Raw genomic sequence first — 25,503 nt, 5'->3', positions numbered from 1 at the left:
TGATCATTATGGCCTGTGGCATGCCAGAGTCATGGGGGTAGTTGTCTAATTAAACACTTTCTTCATTGTTCAGTTTTCACTGATATTAGCTGCAAAATTTAATGGTGAAAAGAGCCACTGTTATCAACACATTGTATTACTTGCCAGGGGAAAGGATTCTTGAGCTTCCCCATTCAGAAACAGCCTAGTCTTTGCCTCAGCCTCACATACAACATAGATAGCAATATCTGTTCATGGCAACACACAGCAGGGACCAGCTGCCAGGTGGGAGGGGGCCCCAGCTCCCAAGCCCCAGAAGGGGTGGAGACAAGGGCAGAGACGCATGGCTGATGAGCCCTGCCCCCCCCACCATGCTCTCTCAGAGCCTCATGCACAGCAGCATGCAGCATTTCAAAGGGGCCAGGTGCTCAGAGAGCTGCCACTGCTACTTTGGCAATAGCTGGAGCTCTGGGCCCCTTTGAAGAGGGAACCCACTGGGGCAAGTGTCCCCTTTGTCCCCCTCCATTGGTGGTCTTGGCAAAAGATACAAATATCTGTTAAAACTATGGTCCAAGCCATTGCCTCATTTAAGCTTTTCTCTTGTATTTTGAGGCCTGAACCTGCAATGTTGTCATAGCTTGAATATTATTAAAAAGTTTATTCTTCTTTGGTAAAATTCAGTGAACTCAAATCTCCTTTTTGGAGTCCTAATTTGAGTGGTATTTACTTAGGACAAGACCCACAACTGGTATAATTTAAGTAGCGTCATCAACTTATTTGCAGCTTCCTTATTGGGGTGAACAGAGAAGACAAGTGATTGTGTGTTACCTTTTTTACAACGCTCTCAAGTTGCAGTTGAATAGTTTTGAATGATTCTTTTTGTCTCTATTTCATGGGTAGGACTTTGATGTTTCAGTTTAGATTTTCAGATAGCACGTGCTATTGACATTGACATTGACAATGGGTGTTAACTGTAAATATTTAAACCCAATAAGTCCAAAAATACTAGGTTCCCCCTCACCAACTTCAGTGGTACACAGCAATCCTAGTTAGACTTACTCAAGGAAGAACTGTACAGCTCACAGGCAGTAGTACCCCATGAATATAAATAAAAAGAAAAATGGATGATGTTGGTTAAATTTCAACTTTCCCAAAATGAGAAGGCACTAATTGGCAATACAGAACCGTAACACAATGTTTACTCTAATGTAATCTTCGGAAATATGGATTCAGGTGTTTGGATCTTCTGCTTTACCCAGCGTTTTTTTTTTTTTGTGCTGGTACTTGCCGGTACTGAGTACCGGCACCTCAGAAGTCCTAGCCACGGGAAGGACTGGGACTAGAGGGTTGGGAGCCGGCTGAGTACTGGCTCCTCTATCCTTAAAAAAGAAGGCACTGGCCGTACATAATTTTAACGTGACAACCATGTAGCCAAATAAGCTGAGACTGACTCTTAGGAGTATGGAGGGCTTTTAGTACAGGAGTAAGTTTCTAGTTTTCAATTTTCTTCTAGATGTACATTTTCAAGGACTCTGGGGCCAAGTCTACATGGAGCTGTTTTTGTGGCAGCTACATGCTAATGAGTAGTCTCGCAGTTGCAAATGGCTGCTCATTAGCATAATGGCATGGCTAATTAGCATAGCCACATGAAATTTCTCTCTGGGCAGAGGGGACTGACAGCAGTAAAGAGGCCGTGTGGATGTGCGTCTGCCTGCTGAACCCTCCTCTATCACCTGTTCCTTGTTCAGGGATAAGGTACAGGTGACGTGTCAATTTTAAATCCGGGATACTAATTATGTTGCTTAAGTATGTTGAACTGATTTTTTTAATTTAAGTTTTTTGAAACGTGCAGTATATATAAGGGCGATGTCTAATACAGTGGGGTCTCAACTTTTGCAAACTTATGGTTTGCAAAGTCAGTTATTTGTGAGCGGCCATTACCCAGTGCTCTGGGGCTGGGAGCATCAGCAGCTGCCACTTCCTGCAGCCCCGGGCGAGGAGCGTGTCAGCAGCCATCCCTTCCCCTGGGGCTCTGGGCAGGAGCCCCAGCAGCCGGGCTCCAGGCGGAGCAGCTGCCATGTTTGTGAAATTCAACGTTTGTGAGGGTTCTCAACACAGAACCCTTGTGAATGTTAAGATCCTACTGTACTATAAAACCACATTATAATCTATTTTATAACTATCTGACATGGAGAGTTCTTTGAAATCCATTTTTCAGTCACTTTCTCCAAACCAGTAGCTAATGTATTCATCACCTACAGAAAAAGTATCTTGTGCTCCCCCTGCTGGGTATTTGAACATCACTTCCAAGTGTTCTTATTTTTATTTTTTTGGTTGTTTTTGTTTGTTTTCTGTGCCCGTTGGTTATAATGACAATCTCCTAGATGAATCGGGCCTTATTTCAAGCTTTGGGAGGGAGAGCACAGTAACAGGTGAAATGAACAATTAGTAGAGGAAACCACTTTTGGGGGGAAACTACAAACAATAGTGAATAAAACAGGGTAGGAGACACTAAAATACGAAGTATCTCTCTCATGGAAGGAATTGTTTTCCCCCTTTTCTCCATCTGCTTTATGATTTATTAGCATGCTGTCTCTGCTCTATATGAAAGCCTTTCCAAATAGATCAATACTGCTAAGCAAGATTTAAAAAAAAGGAATATTTGCATTAAAATCTCAGTATTACAAAATGGCACAAGTAGTTTTAAACTTGAACTTCTGAAACTAAGCAGCTCTTCCACCTGATATCCATTTTGCCCTGCAATGAACTAAAGTTCAGGAGGGAAATTTGTGAGGCTAACTCCCTGTTTTTACCTTAATGTTTTGCAGATTATTTGGAGACAGCTGTATAAATTGAAGTAATGTCTTGACTACAAATAGTAATGAAATGTGTTTTTAGGACTTGTATTAAATTTTGTGACAAAATGTAGAACACTCTAGTGAAGTTTGGTACTGCCAATATAAGCAATTTTAATATCTCAATTAAATTTGTTTTGGTTGCTAACTAACATCATCATGGCTATCTGCTACTTGAAGTCTTTGAAACTATTTTCATACAAAGCCACTTCCCCGTTGGCATCTATTTAGCCAAACTGGGATATTACATTTTGTAACATGAAGTTGTGATGCGTCTTTGCATAAGAACCAACAATTGTTTTAGATGTTCCATTGCCTCCATCTCTTTGCCTTGTAATCCCAGCAGTAATTAAGTCTCTTGGTACTTTGTCTTTTATTGGCTGCCACAGTCTGTATGCTGTGGAAAGTATTTTCTCTCCCAAATTTTTCTTTTATAGGTCTGTTACTCCTGCAATATCAGGGAGATTATATTTCTTGTACTTTTATTTAATTTACTTCAGTATTTTAACAAGCATGTAATGGCTGTGTTAATTATCCTTTGGATCTTATACAAGATCTCAGAGAAAAATATAGAATGATTTACTTAGGTTGTGTCAACTAGATATTTGACAGATCATATATTTACATATACAGTGTGATACTATGTATTTACATTGCTTACAAAAAAAATACAATGTAGGATTCCATCCTTTAAAGCATTTGATTAATAAAAGGAAAAAAAGTCTATCAGACTGTAATCCACAATGTAAATGTTATAATTCTCTTGGGGGAAAAAAAGGCTTAGTTGATGTCCACTTACAGCAACAAAAATCTGTCACTCACTTTCATTGTTTTCAGTGTTTTTCAGGATGGAAAGCAAGTCCATGCTTCAGAACACTGTTAGTTTTTAAGAAGACCAAAGGAAATAAATTAAAATAAATTCTTGTTTGCACTAACATATACCCAGCACAGGGCATGGGAGAATTTTCATGTTTCTCTGCCCATGTATCTGGTTACTTAGCTAATTCTCATATGTTAATTGAATATCATGAATGAAAATACTGTTGTTTCCCATGAAATTTGTGTCTTCCATGCTATTTCTTCCAGCTGTTAAGTGATGTAGCATGATTGTACAAGAGGTAGGGGTTGATAAGAATGTGTTTGCTTAGGTGAGAGTGAATCTCTGAGTTGGCAGTCCAAGTGATGGACATAATTCTTTACATGTGAATTTGGAGCCAGATTCATCCACGGTGAGCATAATATTGATACCATGGTTTCAATAAGTATGTCAACTGATTTTAGAAGATAATTTTAAACGGGGGACTTGTTGCTTTTAAAAACCCAAGGAGGCCTGCTGCACTGGGTTTTCATGCTACTTAATCCCTCAGCTCTCCAAGATCCATTTCATAGCTGTCAAAGAGAGACCCAGGGTCAAGCCATATTGCTTTGCAGTGTAAACCCAGTCTCATAGGACTCATGCTCTGGCGGTCTGCCAAAGGTAATCCGTAGTCCCTCCAGGCTGACTTTCTTTGCCCTCTGGGAGGTCAAATTTGATGGGCTGTGAAATTTTCTCATGCTGCACCACCAGCAAAGGGCTAGAGCAGCCCCATTTGGGGAGAGTGACAGGAAATCTGGATTGCAGTTGGTTGGACTCAGATCAGCATGATGCAGCCTGGATGCTGGAACCCAGATAGGGACGTAGGGTTCTACAATTCCTAAACTACAGTTGCACGTATGTATAGATGTTCAAGCCATAGTTTAGCAAACCCAGGATTTGCTAATTTGAGTTTTACTAATCCTTCACTGGCCGTGCAGTGTAGGTCTGCCTGTAGTTCAATTAATTGGGCGTTCACCTGAGATGTCGGAGACACAGATTCAAATCCATGTTCTCTAATTCTGACCAGAAAAACAATAAATTTTGAAACCTTTCTCATGAAATATAATTTTTTTCCAGACATCCCTACTGACATAATCTCCCTGGCCCTTGGCTGGCCAAAAAATGAAAGAACACGACTGGGGGGAATCGGACTTTGGCCTTCTGAATGGAATATAAAAACAGCACTAGTCATTAGATCTTGCCTTTGTGGTTTGTTTTACATAGGGCTCATCTACACTAGCCCCCTCCTTTGAAGGGGGCATGTAAACGAGCCTGATCGGTGAATAGCAAGGAGGTGCTGTGCTCCATACACAGCACCTCATTAGCATAATTCTCTTCACGTGACTTTTGACGTTGCTAACTTTGAAGCACCAGCAAGCCACTTTGAAATGCCCTTGCTCCCAAAACTTGAGTTTGGGAGTAAGGGCACTTCTAAGTTGTGTGGGTACTTTGACATGCCTATGGCTACACAGCTTGCCGACGCTTCGAAGTTAGCGTGGAGAGAATTATGCTAATGAGGTGCTGCATATGCAGCGCAGCACCTCATTGCTATTCACCGATCAGGTTCGTTTACATGCCCCCTTCGAAGCAAGGGGCTAGTGTAGATGAGCCCATAGATTTTAAAATTTTTACTTACAGACACACATGCACACGAGCGTGCTCTCTCTCTATCTCTCCAAAACTCCAGAGAAGGGGTCATGACTGAAATCAGGAATGATTAATGTTTTTGTTTTTGTTTTAAATAATGGCATTTGAAGTGGGGAAGTGCCTTACTTTCAAACATCAAACGTCATCAGAATTGTTAAGGGGAGTATTAGGTTTTATTTACTGCTTCATGTTTAAAGGCACTTAATTTTTATTAGTATGGTACATGAGTAGAGTGTCTAGTTGACTCCGGAAGTTTCAAAATTGGTCTGATATATTTAAAATATAGTGTGGTTTAGACTCACAGTGAGAATGCATTCATAGAAAATAGTTTTCTCGGCTAGACTGATGAATTTCCTATCTCAGCAACATTTCATGATGATTGGTAGCGCTGGGCAGAAGCCAGACTTTCCATTTTGTAGGAAATGGATTAGATGTCAAGGAATTGGTGTTTTCCACTGGAAAAATATTCCATCAGAACATTGTGACCAGCTCTAATGTTCACACTCTTTCATGCTGATTATGAAGGCCTGAGAATATAAGCGTGTGTTGTTTTTTGTTTTTTAAATACATAACTCATGCAGAATGGGTCTGCCTGTAAGTCAGTCTCTTATAGTTTCGTGTCTGCCTTGTGAGTCAGTCTCTTATAGTTCCCCATCCCAAAGATTTTTCTCAGACTTTTGGAGGGTTTTTTTTTTGTTTTTGTTTTTGTTTTTGTTTGTCTGTTCTCCCCTGGTGTTATGGTGTCTGCTTGTACTTGTGCTGTGTTTTTGACATTGTTTGAAGCAAGCTCTGTATAGGAGTTTTTTTAAAAGTCACAAATAAAAACCAATACATTAGGTAACAAGTCAAATGTGGAAAAACAACACAATTAATTAACCCAGTTAATCTTCCATTTACTCATATATCTGTGAGGAGGAAGAGAGGTTGTTATTTCTTGTTTCTGGGACTTGTCAGACATTGCAGATTGTCTATGCAGATCCCAGCTCAGACAGTAATGAATAGCAGCGCACATCCAGATGCTATGCTGTAACTCCCCCATGTGGATTCTGTGGGTGCAAATTAAAAGGTAGTTTATATTAACATAAACCACATCCCCCCGACTGAACTGACTTGATTTCTCCTCTCTGGATATTCACAACTCCGCATTAACTGCTGGTAATGGGCCACATCCACCCTGACTGAATAGACCTTGTCAGCTCTGGCCCTCCCCTTGACTGAGACTCCCTCTTTAAACCCTCCTGTGAAAACCTCCCCCCCCGACTCATGCATCTGATTTGCCCATGAAAGTTTATGCTCCAAAATATCTGCTGGTCTGTAAGGTGCCACAGGACTTCCTATTGTTTTTGTATATTAACATAGTCATTTTCAAACCAGACTACACTAATGCGAATTGAGAATCGAAGGTCACACCTGCAGCATCCACATGGGGGAGCTATAGGGCAGCACTTCACACACTTCTCTTCACGCCTCGTAGTCCAAACTGAGGAGCAATGTAGACATAGCCTCGGCATTTATACTAATGGGCACAAGCTAAGCATATAGATTAGATTAGATTTTCTATTGGTGACTTAATTGGGGGACAAAAATATAGCTGCAGATCCCAGCATATGTGCTATGCCATATTATCCCATCTCACTAAACACAGGCGCCATGTGAATGGCCAAATCTGTTTCTCAGAGCAGGTCTACAGCCTACATTTTTAAAATTAGTCATCCTTGATAGAGGTTGAGCTTTCCTCATTGCATTTCTCGTGTGCCACAGCTTTCACATGGAAAATTGCGGTTACTCCTGTTGTAGTTCACAGAAGTTAAATGTTTCCCTCTTCGTCGTCATAAACATGTGGCAGCGTAAGGCAGCCAAATAAACATAGCTATAGATGGGCAGAAGGGTTACAAATCCATCCTGGTATACAGAATGGTGATTGAACGTCAGCTGATGGGGAAGAAAGTAATTATGTAGTTAAGTGCACAGTTTTTACATACAAAATATAAGGGCATTGTAGTTGTGCAGTTGCAGGTTTAATTTCACTTCTGCCCCCTAAAGTGTATCCTTTTAGGCCTTCCATCAGTCACTTCTCTATGGGCAGAAACTCACATCCCTTTCCCTCCAGAATGGTGGTTTAGGTTTCAGCTTATGCAGATAAGTCTCTTCTTACTTTAGTGCCTGAGGTTCTGCTGTCCTTCAAGGTCTTTGGTAAACACACTCTGTGACCAGTCAGCTTTCATGAAGCCTGGTTCATTTACTTAAGACAAAAGCGTTGCAGAGAAAATCAAATACGTGGTCTGCGTACATGGGCAAAACCTGTTGCGTTGAACATCTTCCATACGGAAAACCCTTCTTCAAGCTCTTAAGGCAGTGTTTTGCCCTCGTAGTTAAAGTCTCATGTCAGTTGTGGATCAAGTGAGGGTCACAGAATCAGTTAAGGCTGACATTTTATATAGTTGGGGGATTTTTTCCCCAAGTCCTTTTGAAGTGGAAAAAGTCAAGTCAGTGCTTCAGAGGGCTGGGAAAATGCATAACCAGCACACTGACTTCTCATTAATACACCCCAAAGGATTCCCAGTTCCCCAAGGCCACCCAGTGAGCCATGAAGACGAAGACCTGGAGAGTATATCAGTACAAAAGTCTCTGAATAGCCAACGTGCCCAATAGAATCTGACTTAATCTAAATACAGTGCTTTTTTGTGTATTTCTTTTGGCTTCCCTCCCTCAGCCCCAGTCAATCCTCTTGTCTGGAGCTGCTGAGGTATTGGTACTCAGTACCGGCACAAAAAAAGCACTATCTAAATATAAAACTCTTGACGTTTCTATGTTTCTAGGGTCTCAGGATCTAATGCTTTTCCTCATCAGAAGACAGAGAGAGATTAACTCCTTCACTCTGGGAGATAAGAATGCAATGTGAGGGGGAGAAACAGAATGACTGTCTTTCATTTAAAAAAAAACCTCCAGAAATTTCCCAGTTCTCCACAACAGCTGTGCCATTGGTTTAGCAATTGCATGGGACATGAACGAACCCTAATTCAACCAAATTAAGGCCAACGCCTGTGCTCTCCCTTTCGCTTTTTGGTAGTTCCCATTCCCAGCAATGTTTCCTTTACAACACTTAAACTGTATTCTAATTGGCAAATATGCATCCATCTCTGTACATAGTCCTTATTTAGCAATCTGTCTTTCATATTTCCAGAAATTGTAATATTCAGTTCAAATAGTTCATTTACTGAGATCACTGGCAAACTAACCAGGAGTCTGGTGGCACCTTAAAGACAAATGGTCAATGCACAAGCTTTTGTGAAATACAACTCACTTCTGGATGGCTGGAAGTAAAAGAAAGTCAGGGATAAAAGGTGAGAGTGTAACATCAGTGCTAATTAAGGCAGGGTGAGCGTGGCTCACCTTTTACTGTGATGGGAAGATAAGAGTACCTGACGGGGAAATTACTTATTGTAATGAGAGAATTGTTCCATCTTTCTAGTCAGGTCCATTCTGATGGTGTCAAATTTGCACATGAACTCCAGCTCGGCACTTTCATGTTCGTGTGTGTGTGTGTTTTGACCGTTTCTTTAGCCTAAGAATTGGCAACTTGCAAGTCAGTAAGTGTGTGTCCAGGAGGTTAAAGTGCTGCCTTACTGGTTTTTGCATGTTGCCATTCTAGATGTCTGATTTTTGTCCATTTATGCTTTTGCATAGAAACAGTTCCATTTTGTCCAGTGTGCACATCATAGGGTCATTGCTGGCACACAGTGGCAAATATCACATTAGTAGGTGTGCAGGTGAACGAGCCTTAGATAATACAACTGCTATGATTAGTTCCTGCAACAGTGTCACTCAGGGAGATGCATGGACAGAGTTGGCAACAGGGTTTGTTTTCAGGGATTGGTTCCCGGGTCAGTGTTTCTGTTGTGGATTTAATACTACCAGGTTTGCACTCCGCAGCAGAAACACTCATTACAGTGAACAATTTCCCTGCATGCATGAGCTATTATACATCTGATGAAGTGGGTCTTTTCCCACGAAAGCTTATGCTCCAAAACATCTGTTAGTCTGTAAGGTGCCACAGGACTTGTCATTGTTTTCGTGGTTTCAAACTAAAATGGCTACCCCTCTGATAATTTCCCTTCAGGTACTCTCCCCTTGTTGTTTTTGCTGCAACAGACTAACACAGATACCTGTCTGAAACTGGCAAAGCAGATCTCCTCTCCTGAGACATACCACCCACAATTTCTATTTGAGCCAAGTGCGTGTAATTTTTCAACTAATGAAAGGTGTTTACAAGCTGCTAGCAAGAAAGGCGTGAATGAAGCATAATGAAAATACCCTAGTCTTATTGCTTAACCCTCTTAATGCTCTGTGTCTTCTAGTCGTGAGCCCCACACTAGTGATTAGCAGTTTCACTGCTACAGTGGAATGTAGCTATTGTGGGAGGTCGTAGGGACAAAGGGAGAGGTGATCTCTCTGATTTCTTGAAGATCTCTGCTGTAGTTTAGTCTCTGTAGCCCCAAGAGAGTTCAGACAGCAAAGAGATGAAAAGTCTCGAAATCCATGTCCTGTGTGTATACTTCTCTAGGGGTGTATGAGGCAATTAACAAAGCTTTTGTCTTTTATAATGGCCTATTTGATTTTTTCATAGTCCTCCTGCATGGAGGGAGGAAGGAGGAGACAATTCCTGTGGCTCAGTTCACAAGTTCAGAGGAAATGTTTTGAAAGCTAGAAACCAAAACATACTTATTTCTTTATAGCGTGGAATACAGATGATATAAATGAGAACAATGCATGCAAAATTTACAAGCCTTTCATAAAGTCTAAACAGCAAATACATTCTTATATCACTAATGCCTATTTTGAACAAACTACTTCGTTGGCCTGGTTTACAGCTGTGAAGTTGTGAGTTTTTAGCTAATGCCTGCTGCCTTGCCCTGATCAGACTCTTGTCTTATCAGCATCACAATTAGCCTTACAAATATATTTCTATAGTGATAACCTTAAATATCTGGCTTTCGTAATTGGGAGCAAGCTGCCATAGCAGATTAAACACAGAAATTTAGCTGGCATAATTCAAGTAGGTGTAGGTAACTACATATGTAACAAATTTTACCAGAGATTAATTTATTGAACTCATAGTTGCTGGACATTGTGGAAATAACTTGCTTAGTAAGATCGCAAGGAAGATTAGGGCTATGTCTACACTAGCCCCGGAACTTTGAAAAGGGCATGATAATGACACTGATCGAAAGTTGCTAAGGAGGTGCTGCCATGAATATGCAGTGCCTCATTAGCATAGAGGCAGCCGTGGCACTTTGAAAGTGCCGCTTTCAATCGCACATGGCTCATCTACACAGGGTCCTTTTCGAAAGGACCCCACACACTTCAAAATCCACTTATTCCTATTTGTTTGTGGGAATAAAGGGATTTTGAAGTGTGTGGGGTCCTTTGGAAAAGGACCCCGTGTAGGCAAGCCACACACGATCCAAAGCGACACTTTGGAATGCTGCAGCTGCCATTATGCTAATGAGGCACTGTATATTCATGGCAGTGCCTCGTAAGCATCTTTCGATTAGGTTCATCATCATGTCCCTTTCAGCTAGTTGTAGACATAACCTTGATACTTAATAAAAACTGTACTGGCAATTACAATCCAGGGCAGTGGGAGAGAGGAAATTAGCAATGTTATTGCTACAGAGTCCAAACTTCTTGGTCCAGATGACAATTAGGAAACTTTACACACATACCCAATAGTGTTGCAAAGTCTACAGTGCTCTATTTTTTTCTTCTTTTACTGGAAAAAATTGGTGGTGATCACAGCTTGAAGCAGTATATTCAAATAAAGTATTTGGAGCATTCTGCTGTCCCAATAATTGTTTTGTTTGTGAGCTATACAAGCCTACTGATTTAATTCACTGTTGGCATCTGGATTCTATTGTTTCTTTGAAAGCAGAAGCAGCATGGATCACTGTAGTATGATGGAATGATTGTGCATCTTGCTTGTAAATGAATCTCCTATTTGTGTATACATCTGTGGGGATGTACTATTTTATATCATACTTTCACAACCCTCTAATTACATATTTATAATTTTTTTTGCACACACAAAACTCCCTTTGGTTCCAATTTCTATTTTTTTTTTAATTTCTACATAATTTAGTTTTCTATTTTTGAAGAAAGGAAATTCTCTGGCAGTTTGAGAACTATATACATTCACTTGAATTATATGCATTTCTTCATCAAAATCTGTTTAACATTTAAGAATACTGAAATAAAAATGTTTACTTTAAGGTACTATAGTACAATCAACCTGTAAGAAAATAATTAGCCTGACTTTAAGTCTATCTTTTACTCAGAAGCTGAGTTTTGTTCTTTCAGAATTACTAGTTCAGCAAAAATAAACTTGTCTGGGGATAATTACTGTAAGCATTTGGTATTAACATCTTGGAAATGAATGATTTTTTTCCCGGAGTTTCTTAATGCTCTATGTGAGCTGCTATTGAGGTCCGCATCTTTTTTAAATCAGGCAAGGAATGATGGGGTCAGATCACATGTAACGAGATGTCCCAGAAATAGCATTTTTAGTAAGTTCAAAAAGTGATTCACTCTCTGTTGGTACCAACTGAAAGATGCTGGTTGCACCATAGGTTTGGCTACTTAGATTTTTACAATAACAAATTTGGGCAAAGAAGCATGTTGCCCACCATAGCTGCTGTTTTCTTGTCTGGTAACTCTCCTTACACATCAGAACCACCCAAAAGCTCATGCCATTGTTTATCAAAGGTGTAATTAAAGACAAGGAAATACCTAACATAAACATAATCCAGGAAAAGGTCAATAGCAGTATGAGAAAGTGGAACCATCTAAAGATTTTCTTCCCCTAGCACAGTCTATTTCACAGACTTCCCTCCTCCCTGTACATTGAAGCCTTCATTAAAATACTTGGTAGCCCACTGGGTTTTGGGAATAATCCACTGATATAGCATTCTGTATGAAAATGCACTGTGGGAAGAGGTGGGGAGGACGTAAGACTTTGCCTAAAATGTTGAGTGCCAGCATGCATTTGACCCTCACATGGCTGTAGATATTTGTAGATGTTCTGTAAAGTACAGGTTCCTTAACAGTCTTGTTGTCATAACTGTTTTGCTTTCCACACTTGACATTTTTTTATTAAAAATTCCTAGACTTTCTTATCTTGTCTGCTTTTCTCATTTTTACAATTTAAATCTGACTCTGTTCAGAAATAAAAATTGGCCTACCTACCTGCAGAATGCTTTAGAGGAGCATTCTGCAGTGCCTCAGATGCTCTTATCCCACTGTAATTCATTGAAAAATCCACTTTTTTGTATCCACTGAGGTACTGTTTTATTCTTTAAAATAAATCAGGCTATTTGTTTCCTAGGATTGTCAAATTTTTAAAAAAGGGGGGACCTAGAAGAACTGTGTGGAGCTATGAATGTGTTCTTAGAATGAACCAATGCTACAATTTGTTAAAAGGCGTTTAGATTAAATCTTGTGTTCAGACTGTTTTGTCTTTTTTTAAATCTTCGGTGTGCTTATCCTTGTTGCAGGACCCCAGTAAGAATATAAACACAAACAGCAGCAGCAGCAGTAGTAACAGTTTTTCAAAGCCCCATAAATTAACAAAGGAGCACAAGGAAAAAACATCTAAAGACTCAAAGGAACATAAAAGTGCCTTCAAAGAACCTTCCAGGGAACACAACAAATCTTCCAAAGAATCTTCTAAGAAACCCAAAGAAAACAAACCACTGAAAGATGAAAAAATAGTTCCGAAGATGGCCTTCAAGGAACCCAAACCCATGTCCAAGGAGCCAAAATCTGAAAATAACATCCTTACTATAACAGGTGGACAGCAGCAAGAGAAGAAGGCCCCTACCAAAAGGCCACCCACTACAGATTCTGAGGAACTTACTTCCAAAAAAAAGAAAAAAAGTAGCTCTGAGACATTATTCAGAAGTTTTTCTAGTGCTCCCTCCCTGATACTTACTTGTTCTGCTGACAAAAAACAAATAAGGGATAAATCTCAGCTTAAGACGGGGAAGGTCAAAATGGAAAGCGAGACACTGGAGAAGAAAAAGCCTACCTTGCCGCCGTTTGATGATATTGTGGATCCCAATGATTCTGACATGGAAGAAAATACGTCCTCCAAATCTGAAGTAAGTGTGCCTTGGTTTTGTTTCCATGTTTTGGGCTGTGTTCGATATGTTTCTTCTTTTTTAAAATTTCTTTCAGGCACCTTTGCTATATATGCTTCTTGATCTTTTGTAAATTGTGCAAAATCATGGATGTTAACTGTGGGCTATTTGACTGTTCAGACGTTTTGGTTGTACTGATGAAACATGTCACTTGGTTCGTCAATGTGCTGACATTGCTTACTTGCTTTACGAGAAACACATGGAATGAACAATGCACTATCCGTTTAGTCACCTTCCAAAGAAATCAATTGCACCTTTTGGGAGCAATTGAGTAATAGGGTTTTGTTTATGCTCTGTGATGAGGCTATGAATTGAGAAGCAAGAAAACCCTATGGTGGGTACAGTACAGTAAAGTGGTGTAAGAGCAGGGCCTAACATAAGGAACGTAAAAGCAAACATGGAAAAGTACTGCAGAGCCAAATTTAGAGTTGCTTATCATTTCAGAGTTAATAGCCTACTTACTTGACAACAGATCCATTAGTTATTTTACGTGTGAATAAAAGAAATGTGTTAAAGTATAATAGCTACTCACGTCCTGTTTTCAGAGGGCAAGTGCATGGCACAGTTATTTGTAGGCACACCCTTACTAATAACATTGTTAAATGCACTTGAATTCTGATTAAAGCACAGGAGCTTTTATAGCATAGATTTTTCTTCTCTATGGGGAAAACAGCTCTATCATGAGCCACTGAAGATTGTTTTGATTTCACTGAAAAGGTATTGCTGTAGGAAGCTGCGTAATATTATAATACTAGAGTGACAGCCACTTCAATGCCAATAGGCATTTCTGGTTTGGAGCAGAGGTATTGTTCCTTGTCTCACTTTCTACCGCTCCCAAAAGTGCAGATCTGTTAGTTCTTCACAGCTTTTGTTTCTGCTTCTGCATGATACTTGCACTTGGGCCACTAGGGAATGGTTTAAGTGCTAGTTTAGTAATAAATATTTATATTCCAGTAGCACCTGGAGATCAAAATCAAAATTGGAGGTTGTAATCTCTGCTGTACTGATGTTGAAGTAGACAAAATCTCTGCCTTAGAGAGATTTACATTATGACTACAGTAGTAATATACAAAGACTAGTTAGAAAGAGGGGTAATTTTATATATATACAATTTATACAGTACATGGGGGGGGCGTTATATTTACACCACCTCAGTTTTTGTGACCGCAGAAATTGCAAAGTTTTCAACTGCCCCATGTCTTGTCCGAGGTAGCTACTTTCTTGTGTCTGTCACAGCTCAAGAATGGGTCACATATCAAGGAGAACAATCCCCACATAATGGGTGCTGTTGAAACAAGGACTAAGGTGTTTGTGGGAATGAGCAGACAAGTGGTTGGTCCATATTGGTGTCATTTGTTGAACAGAGGCTGGGAGTCACAAAATGAAGGGCAAGTGGGTAAGAGAGAGAGTTGGAAGGGTCTTGAAAGTCAGGGAGGAAAAACTTGATACAGTTGAAGAGGAAGAGGCAGAGGCAGTGGAGAGATTTTAAAAGACCAGTTGTTGGAGAAACTGGCAAGGAAATCTTGTTTTCGGTAGCTCCATTTTATGTCAGTCCAAGAGTGGAGGGAGTATTAAGGAGGAGGTTATAGTCATCAGAGCAGGAGATAAGTTTCAGCTATGGGCAGGAAGGATATTATGAAAGAAGGAGCAAGAAGATTTGCAAACAGCTTAGATATATGAGGTGAAAAAGAGAGTAAGAGATGACTCCAAACTTAATCATGACAGATGGGGAAAATGACACTGCTGTCAACAGTGACCCAAGAGAAAGCTCTGGAGGAAAGATAGGGAAGTTCAATTTTGGCCAAGCACATTTAAATCTAAGTGGACGGCATCCAGAAGGTAATTGCAGAACAGCTGAGATGTGGCTGCTAACACAACTTGGGAGTGAAAAAATGACGTGAGTGATGTGTGTGTTTTAGCTTCTTAAAAGCTGACGAATATGAATTATTGCAGTGAATTATTTACATGAATCATTTGTATTAGTTGTGAAGTGGATTTATTTGGTCACTACAATGAAGGGGTGTTTTCTGGTGATAGCCATATATAATTAACTGGTTACTTGGTTTTAAAATGATATGCCAGTTTGTTTATATACTGATAGTTACTGGTATTTGGGTATCTGTATAGCTCATCAAAGAGTTAGCAGTCTGGTAGCTCAGATCATCCCTGCAATTGTATATTGACATACCTAGAAACTCTGAATTAGAATGAAGATAGACAAATCATAGCAAATTTTTAGCTGTTCAGTACAGTTCAAAGCATGTCTCTGTACACTTGAGTCCATTGATAATGCTCTTGACCATACTCACATGATTAATATATATATTTGTGAAGATTTCTTTTTGGCAGGGAATAGGCAGGAGAGCACTGATGAGATGAACTAATAATGAAGAGGTCAGACTCAATTTGAGGGGTTCGGGGTAATCAGTTTGTTTTGTGCCTTCCCCTGAAAGGCAATGATGTCATGATACTTTTTCCTGTGAATAGTTACACCAGCATTCATGAAATACTGGTGTGTGCCTGATACCAGATTAATGATGGTGCTGTCAAAACTCCACAAAGGAGCCATCTCAAAAGTTGTCTCTGTCAATGGCTGCCGTGTGCTACAACCCATGGGTAAATATCCCCAAGTCCCATATTCTTTGTCAATATTCATTAGACCTTTCTCCCAGTACCACCCAAATCTCTACCAATCTGTCCTTTTATCTTTGACTCACCAGTCTTTAACCCATTCCCTAGTATTACAGAGAAGCTCTCAAACAATCCTCCTACCTGGTAGTTGTTCTGTTGAAGCCAGAGTGGTGATGTCAGATAGATAGGTTGTCCTGCAACTTGAATCGTAGGCTGACTGGTTGGCTGAGTAATGGATGGTCTCTAATTGGGAGGCTACACTATCCACTTGGAAGAGGGAGCTGGATGTTGAGGGAAGATTCAGCATTGTTAAGACTTAGCAGTTGCGTAGAGCTTCACAGAACTAAGATAAACTAAGCTCCAGTTCCCCTTTCTTGATTGTGGCTAGGCTGACAGAGGCCTGGCTCAGGTTTCCTTAGTCAGCACCATGTCAGAGTCGTTAAAGTTAGGTGGCTGATATATACCTATCTAATCAAAATGGTTCTTTTTAAAAATAATGTCCAAGGTAAATGACCATGTCCTGATAGTGATAAAATAGCAGCATGTTTTCCTGTAAATTATATTTCTGTTTCGGAAGTATTAGAATTCTTTTCAGCAGGTCAACAATGTGGAACATAAAGAAGAACTGAGGCATATATTTTTTCATTTTTCTAAAAGCCTTTCACAATAGACTGCTGAGGAGATTAAGTAGTGATGAGAGAGAAAGTTCTGGCTGGTTAGAAAGTGGCTAAGAAACCAAAAAAAGAAGACTGACAAAACTATCTTCATTTTAAAAGTGGAGAATTATTAACAAACGCAGGTTTGCCAAGTTTCTGTCTCAAGGAACCTTGGCAATACATACAGCCAGTCCCTTAATGACCTGGAAAAAGGGCGTGAGCAGAATGTTGCTAAAGCCTACATATGGTATACAAATTAATCAAAACTAGGAAGACTGGAAGTCATGTCCTTAGACCTAAACAAAGGCAAATGTATGAGTAGTGTGATAACTGCTGAATTCCAGTGTAGGCAAGTAGAAGGAGCTATTTGAACAATTCATATATGTTAAAAGGGTTCTAAACTAACCTCTGACTGAGGCTGCTAAGAACTAAGTATGTTTGTGAAAAGTTTATTGAAGAGCATTTGTTCTTTTTGCAGTGGTGGTCAAAAGAAGGCAAACAATACATTAGGTAGTACTGAAAGAGATAGAGAAGAGTAGTAATGGAAAATATAATAGCTTTACTGTACATAAATACATTGCATGCCCTCATCTTGAACATGTTTTAAGTTATAGTCATGCTTCGAGATACTAACCAGTCCCTAATTTCTCCAGTGGACATGGTCAGGCGGTAAGGTTTTATTTTACATGCTTTGGTGAAATGTTTTCTCATCCTTGTAACTTAAACCACAGAGAATAAATCAGTTGAAGTTAGGTTTGATGCACAGGCAGTTTACAGTTTTACTTAAAAAAGAGATTTCTTCATAAACATTGTTTTGAGTGTATAGTTTTTTGCAACTTGGGTTAGGTATCAGATTAATTTCTAGAATTCAGCTGCAGTGTTATGAATATCCAAACCACCAAGAAAACCATTTTTGAGTGAAGTTATGATACATTAGCTACAGCAGAACGTATATTTCCTAGCTTCAAATTTCTTTTGTGCTCTAAGTGAAATATTGCACATCTCCCATAGTGTGAAATAGGGTCTGTAATTATTAACCATCAGTAGATGAATTACTCAACAGGGAAACTTTGAAGTCTTTCACTCAAAAATTTTTTAAGTGTTCAGTGCAAAACACAAATGTTGAATACCAGATTTACCAGATCTGTATTAATGTATCTGTATAGTGTATGTAATATATTGATAGTATGTTTGATATTAAATGTAATATTATAGAGCTGGTGTTAGCTATTATATAGTTAAGGCTGTAGTATTATCTCCATTTAAAGTATGATTAAAATGACATCCTTGTACTTTTCTGGTTTGAGTTCAGTCACCAGACTTGCCACAAATATCCTGAGACCTGACTTCTCTGTGTAATTTTGGTGATTGTAACTTTTGCAGAGCAAATCTTTTAAAAATGCTTTCAAAACATCTTATGTTTCAGAGACATTAGAGTGGCAAATGGCTCCTAAAACAAATGTTCCACACCTTGCTAATTTCATCCACCAGCTCCTTATTAGAATATTTCAGACATGGGCTGTGAAACGTGATGAAAGTGTAACAATTACTTGTAATATTTGTTTTAATGTGAATTGCCCAAAACAGGCCAGTGGATGTGAGATAGTATGAAGGAAACAACGTTACTGCATTGAATAGATTTCCCAGAAGCTACATATGTGTTTATAACATGCTTCTAACACTCGTAACTGTGAAGAAAACCTTTAAAACATGACCTCGGTATAATCAAGGTTTTGTTCACAGGGCTAGGAACCAAAACCGACCATATTTTTGTCCCTATAATTGCAAACAAAGATAAAAATGGTTCTGATAGGCCCAGGAACTAGATGACATGAGAGCTGTGCTTGGGATGGGGCTTGTTGTGGGACCTCTTATTAGTACACAAAGCACACTCCTTTTGGTGCTATGGAGAGCACGTAGCCTGCTAGCATGGATAGGCAGTGATGTATTGCTTACCAGACTACAGTAAAGGCAAACCCAAAGCCTCTGGGTATGCCCCTCACATGTTTCTCCTGAGCCCATGCCAGGCTTCTCCATCTATGCTGTTCTTGTTAGCAGTGTACTATCCTGGTGCTGGAGCCCTTCCCCACTGCACGAAAAGATTCTGGCAATGGGGAATCAGTGGAGAAAGGCTCTATCAGCTCTCCAGTGCTGGAGCTTTCCTCCCAGGCTGGAGAGACTCTGGCAATGAGAGGCAGTGGGGAAAGGCTCATGCAATAGGAAGTCACTGAACTTTACCTGCTGCATTCCGCCTTCCACAACTTTCACTGAAACAATGATCTGCCTTGTGAATGCCCCAGTCTTTTCACTAGTGTGTGTGGCTGTACCTAACCCATGCACCACAGGTACTAGACTGCAGTGCACATGTTGGCAGTGAAAGGTGTGTACTCCTCACCTCTGAAAATCAGACTTCATATTTAGACACTTAACTTTAGGCATCCAGACATTTTGCTACTTCTTCCTTGTCTTGTGCCCCCACCCCATGACATTTAGTTCTTCTTCCCACAGTGCATGTGAGGGGCATAGACGACATTTCCTCCATGTAACACGTCTGCCAACTTCTAATGCAGCCTCTGAGGTGTCTTTGAACCATCATATTTGAGTACGCAGCCAAATGAGCTGACCAGTGCTTCTGAGAAAGTACATCATGCTATACTCTGATTTCCTGTGACCAGCTGCCATTTTGATCTTGAAATACCATGATAAAATTACAATTGGTGAGGAAAAAAACCCCTATAGGGTCCAGGCACATCTTTGGGGGTAAGCACTCTGCACATATTTAATGATTTCTCTGTCCATGTGACCCATGTGGTGATTCTTCTATGAGCTAACATATAAACTGCCACATTTGACACGTTTTTGTTGTGTTTTTCCATTTGCTTACTCTTGCCTGTTGGAAAGAATCAAATATTTTTCTTTGAGCTCCTGTCTTGGTAGCTTTAGTTTCCAAATGTAATTGTTTTGAAATATGTTTAATATTAGCATTAGCAGGCGACTTGCTGTTCACCATACTGGAGGTCTTTTAAAAGACCCAGTAATGTTTATATGAGCTAACAAAGTTATCCAGAAGCCCTTGTCTATTCCAACAATTGGACATCCCGCATATTGGCCCAGGAATTGTTTTACTGGCTTCGATATGAGGAGTATAAGACAGCGAGGAAAGGAAGAGAGGGAAGGCATATAAGATTTATGGTTTTACTGAGGCAGAGACTAGCACAGTTCACTTGAAAACTCCAATGCCTCTTTTTTTAAGAACAACTTGGAGGAAAAAATTCAATGACAGGATGTTTGAGTTGAAGCAAATTCTGCCTGCCTGCTTCCTATATGGGACAGTGCAGCAGCATGATAACAAAGCACTCGACCTTCTTGTTTTTGCTGTTTGTGCAATCATGAAATATAGTGATGTTCTCATAATATTTATGTGAACTGCTAACTGTTGTGTGAAATGGGGAAATACGAAGTCTTAGATCCATGTAAAATGTTTGTTCAGGCTAGAGGTCTTTATTTTGAGCGGAGTAACAATGGAGAAGTTCAGTGCTTTTTCTGTGCCAGTACTTGCCGGTACTGAGTACCAGCACTGTGGCAACCCCAGCTAGGGATTGATTGAAGGAAGCCAGCTGAATACCAGCTCCTCTCTCTTTTTACAAAAAAGGCACTGGAGAAGATGATGCTATGGCACTTCGTATTCGTTTGCCACTGGTTTGATAGGCATAATGCAGAAAATGAGTGCTCAACTTGAAAGAAAACTACAGAGGAATTTTAAAAATAACGATCAGAAAAATAAGCATGTGTTTAGGGGTTCCAGTTGATGTTCTTGGTTCAACTCTTATTTAAATTGCAACTCCATTGATTTGAACAGAATTTACATAATCACTCTCACCAGTAAAAGTGAGAGCAGAATTTCACCATGGAAGTTCTCATAAATGCATATAACTTTGTTAGATATCTATATTGTGCCCTTCTGACTTTGCAATACATCCCATGTATCCTCGTCTTTGTCATCTAATATAGTTCATCAATTAATACAGGATATAATTAGTATTACTTTTTGGCAACTTGAACCCTTGAACTCAGCAGAAATTCATTAATCCATAAAACTATGAAGAAAGGTATTTCATGTGCTGCATTGTGTGTGGTAGCAAGCCCAAGAGTAGGGTAATGAAGAACTTCAGTTATTAAGTGGCAGCATACATGAGAGCTATTTAAATTACTTTTTTGGTCTAGAAAAAAAATGTAAACTGCTTACAGGAAGTCCATTGCAGACAATGAATGTACAGTAGTGAATAGGGTTTTGTATTAAATTAACTGCTTGAGTATTTTAAAGTAGTCTTAAAAGTTACCCCATTAGTACCTTTTAAAAGTTAATCATAAAATGCCACTCTGCATCTGGCATGTGATCTATTAATTTGACCATTAAGAATGTGCTAGAATATTTTGAAACCCCCCATGGTCTAGTAAAACTTTCCGGCTCTTATTAGCTGAAAAATCCAGTCTTCTCCAGGGGCTTGGAGCCAAAGTAAGATCTTTTAGCTGATAACATTTTCAGTTTGTAATAACAGGAACAAAGTAGAAATCCATATGGAATTTTTAAGTTACCAATTTGAAATAAGCTGTGGCAGCTGATGGGAAAGAATTTTTTGTACGCACAGTTTCAATTTGCTGCTGCAGGTTAGACTGTGTTACTGCTTTAACTAAACTTCAGATAAAAATGTTGAGAAACCAATGAGTTTTGTGGTTTTGCTGTCTGAGAGACCTTTCTCTATATGAACTCTGACTCCTGGGTGAGGCCTGCTCCAAAACTAGTGGCTCACTTATGCTTCAGAACATCTCTTTCCTGTTGGATATTTTATTGCAATTCTGTTTAAACATTGATTTTAAAAAGCCAAGAGACTTTAGGCTCATTTTATACATGAGCACCTGGAAGAAACTATTGTGGAGTCATTTGCCTAGTGTACTTCTGTGCTGACGGTATTAAACTCAAATGTGAAAAATAAGTACATCATCTCTGGGCTGGTCTACGCTTCCACGAAGATCAACCTGGTCAGGGTCGATCTTCTGGAGTTCGATTTCACACATCTGGTGGAGATGTGCAAAATCAATCTGTCTGAGGTGGACGACAGACGACCTCCCTCAGTGAAGACAGACGTTAAAGTGGATTGCAGACACATAGGTTCTACCTATGCAGTTGCCATAGCTAGAATTGCATACCCATAGTTGACTTCAAGGTCTAGTGAAGACCATGCCTCTGTTTGGCCAGCATTTCTCAGTGGGAACAATGAGGACCCTGTGGAGGAGCAGGTGCAACAATCAGACCTTGGATACCATGATAATGGACGTGGCATAAGACTCTGAAGGGAGTACTATAGCAGTGCACCTTTCAGATGGCTATACTAAGTCTGTTTAGTCAGTTTCTGTTATGAAGGGAGAAATATTTTGGCCAGCCTCATTCAGGCATGCTGCACACAATAGCCCCCCTTGTTGTGATAAAACATCTACACCACATGCCATTGACTTTCTTTAATAATTGAAAAATATTTAACATGTATTTCCTTATCTGCCACTTAAAGAATGGGTGAGCTCTTATGTATACCAGCTGTTCTCTGGAGTCATTGGGTTATTTCTCAGCAATGAACTGCGGTCATTGGGTTATTTGCCTCTCAGGTTTGCACATGTACAAAATCCCAGTTCTTCACACTCCGGTACACAATTTCACACTTAACTAGGCAATCTCTCTCACTCATGGCACTATTTTCTGTAATTCACACCCTGTATACTTGGAATATTAATTTGATAAGAAATACCAAAAGTTGATTACAGTGCTGCTGAGTTGTTGAGTGCCACTTGATTCGGTGGGAGTTAAGTTTGGTCAGCACTTCCCAGGAAATGCTCATATCCTTTCTGGATTGGTTTCTCAAGATGCAGTATACCTTGGTGGATGACTACCTCTGAATACCTGGTACTCCAGTCTTTGTCTTTCTTTAAGAGCAATAGCTGCTTTTAGTCATTTTAATGCTTGGCAACAGTTCTTTGCAGGCCTCCATTAATGCTGCTTCTGACATGGGTGCACATGTGCTACTCTCACTGAGAAAGTCCGTGCCTGAATTCCTTCCTGGAATGGAGTACTTACGAATTCTTCAGTGTTTTCTGAGTATTCTGTTTACTATATATTCTTTCCTGACTGTCCACATCATCTTTGCAATGTTTATGTTCCTGACAAATTCAGTTTAATTAGAGTAACTTCAAGTTTCACTCTTGTACGTTAAACTCTTCTGTAGGTTTTAAGACAAATTCTTGGACAAGCAAAGTGAGAAAAGTTCAGAGGATAGCGATTCAATTGTGGTAGTAACTTTGTTGTGTGAGACACAGATGCCAGCTGTTGAAGTAGTTGTTTTGTTTCGCTTTTTGGTTTATAAAAATTTGAAAAAAAATTGCTTTTAAAAAATTGAAAAACTATGGTGTAACCAGCTTACACTTTAATCACATGGAAGCCAGGAAGTTCACTTAGCATTTTCAGAGCAAAATCATGTGTTACATTATTGCTCAGTTCCAAATACTGAGTAAATAATGCAAATAATAGAAAATTGGTATTTTAGGGCCCAGTACTGCTGCACTTTATATGGATGCCTACATTTATTCGCAAGTGCAGCCATATTCAAATCATGGTGGTTACTTTTGCGTAGATAAGTGTGTGCAATATCAGTGTTTTCTGCTGTGTGGCAAAGGACAGGCAAGTGTACTTCGTGTCTGGGCTGGTAAATTCATGACAGTTTTGCAAAGCTGATACGATTATAAAAGCACGTACTGTGAAGGTCTGGGATCATGTCAGACATTGCCATATATTCATGACAGGTTGGACCTTGCTGCTCCAGCATCCTAGGGGGACCTGAGTGGCCCCGAGCCAGGGACTTTGCTGTACTGAGGGAGTTGAGGCCCGGTTGCTGGCTTGTCTTCCTGGGCTCCTCTCTGGGCTGTCAGCCCCTTCCAGTGGGCTCCATTCCCAGCACTGGTCCAGCTGTGGTTTTCTAGCCCTGGCCAGGGCACACAGCTGTAGCTCCCCAGTCACCACCAGCTCGGCTGCCACTGGCAGCAGCTCCCTGGCCACCTTGCCACCGGCCCAGCCCAGCGCTGACCAGGACTACCTGCTTCCGCTCCATGGCTACCAACAGACCCCTGCAGCCAGCCCAGCTGGGACTTCCTGAGCCACACCAGCTTTCCTCCTGCCAGCCCAGCCCCTGCTGCAACTTGCTGGCCAGCACCAGCCTGCTAGTCGAGACTCCCCTGCCAGACTGGCTGCAGCTGTCTGGTCCTGGCCCCAGCTTTTGGACACCAGACTCCAAGCTGGCCCATGCTCCTAGCCACTAGGGCTCTCTTTTCCATCAACATCCATCAGCCTGCCAGAGCACAGATGTTGCTGTACTAGAGTGTCCTGGATTTCAGAGGTTCAAACTGTAATATATATTTTCTGTTTGCTGTGGAAGGCTTTTTATATTTTGAACTATTATTGTTCCATCCTTTTAGTATATTGTCATATTTAGTAATTGCATCTTGCATCTAAGATAGCTTGAAATATTGGCTAGGTTTGTACATTTTGCCTTCAGTACTCCTGAAGATTCAGTGCCAAACTCCTGCCAGACTTTCATTAGATTCATTTTATGACATTTCCCATTCAGAAACTTATAGCATGATGATTAAAATGAATTGCACAACATGCAGTGTCCATACACTTTAATATTACACTTACAAACTGAGTAATCACTTCAGGTTGTATTTTGTTGGACAGAGTGCAGAAAGGATTACCCAAGCACAATACAAATGCTTAAGTACCCTGTATATTAAGTTAATTTATAAATTATTTCCTGCTGATCAGATAATGCCATTTACAATCCAGCAGCAGCCTGGATTGGTTGTATTGTGGTAACTGTTTATATGTGGTACAGTATCTTAGTAATATCAGGGAGCACTGTCCTAACTGATAAAAAAAGGTGTTTTATTTTCCTGATGAAATGTTACAGTAGGAATGTTTACTTGCATGACCAAAGTTTGAACTTCAGGATTGGGTGGTGGGCGTATGTGTTATTAGGGAGTTAGAAAGGTGCACATCGGGGAGGGGGATGGGCTTTAGGGCTGGGGAAAATGGGGCTTCTCCCCTTCTTGCAACATCAGAGCAAGGCAGATGCTGGCTCAAAAACAAAACTGCCTCACTCTACGGAAAGCAGGTTTTGTACATCTAACCACAAGGAGACTTGAATAGCCTTCAAAAGTTGAGTGTTCCCCAGTGTCTCGATGTCATTGGATAGCCCTCCTTGGGTGGGGTCTACCTGAGGGTGGGATAACACTGAGCGGTACTGAGTCTTGTTTTGTTAAAGAAACTGATTTTCTTTGATCTAAATAGTCATGTGATAGCTGCTCCCTAGTATGTTGTAGAGACTACATAATGGATTTGATTTTCTCCATGGGAAGTTATGCTACCACAAATCTGACCTCATAATAATGTAAGAAATCTACCTTGCAATCCTAAATTTGTGATGGAATGACAGGCGGGAGATTTCCAACAGCCCTTTTTTTTTTTTTTTTCATGGTAACTAATCTGAGTTTGGTATGTGAACTAGGTAAGATTATAGCACAAAAATGTCTGAGCTATTAATGGTAAAGAACTGTGGTGAGAAAACCCATCTGGTTTGTGT

General features: G+C 40.1%; 1 protein-coding gene across 1 annotated transcript in view; it reads left to right on the top strand.

The window, feature by feature from the left end:
* The window catches only part of MLLT3 (MLLT3 super elongation complex subunit), a 210,343-nt gene that overhangs the window by 135,710 nt on the left and 49,130 nt on the right, over window positions 1-25,503 (top strand). Inside the window, exon 6 of the mRNA XM_074994105.1 lies at window positions 12,888-13,493. Within this exon, the coding sequence (XP_074850206.1) occupies window positions 12,888-13,493 (606 nt within the window). The remainder of the gene's footprint in view (window positions 1-12,887; window positions 13,494-25,503) is intronic.

The sequence above is a fragment of the Carettochelys insculpta genome, chromosome 5 (genome assembly GCF_033958435.1).
Source record: "Carettochelys insculpta isolate YL-2023 chromosome 5, ASM3395843v1, whole genome shotgun sequence".
NCBI classification, from domain to species: Eukaryota; Metazoa; Chordata; order Testudines; family Carettochelyidae; genus Carettochelys; species Carettochelys insculpta.
This window is presented reverse-complemented; position numbering and strand designations above follow the sequence as displayed.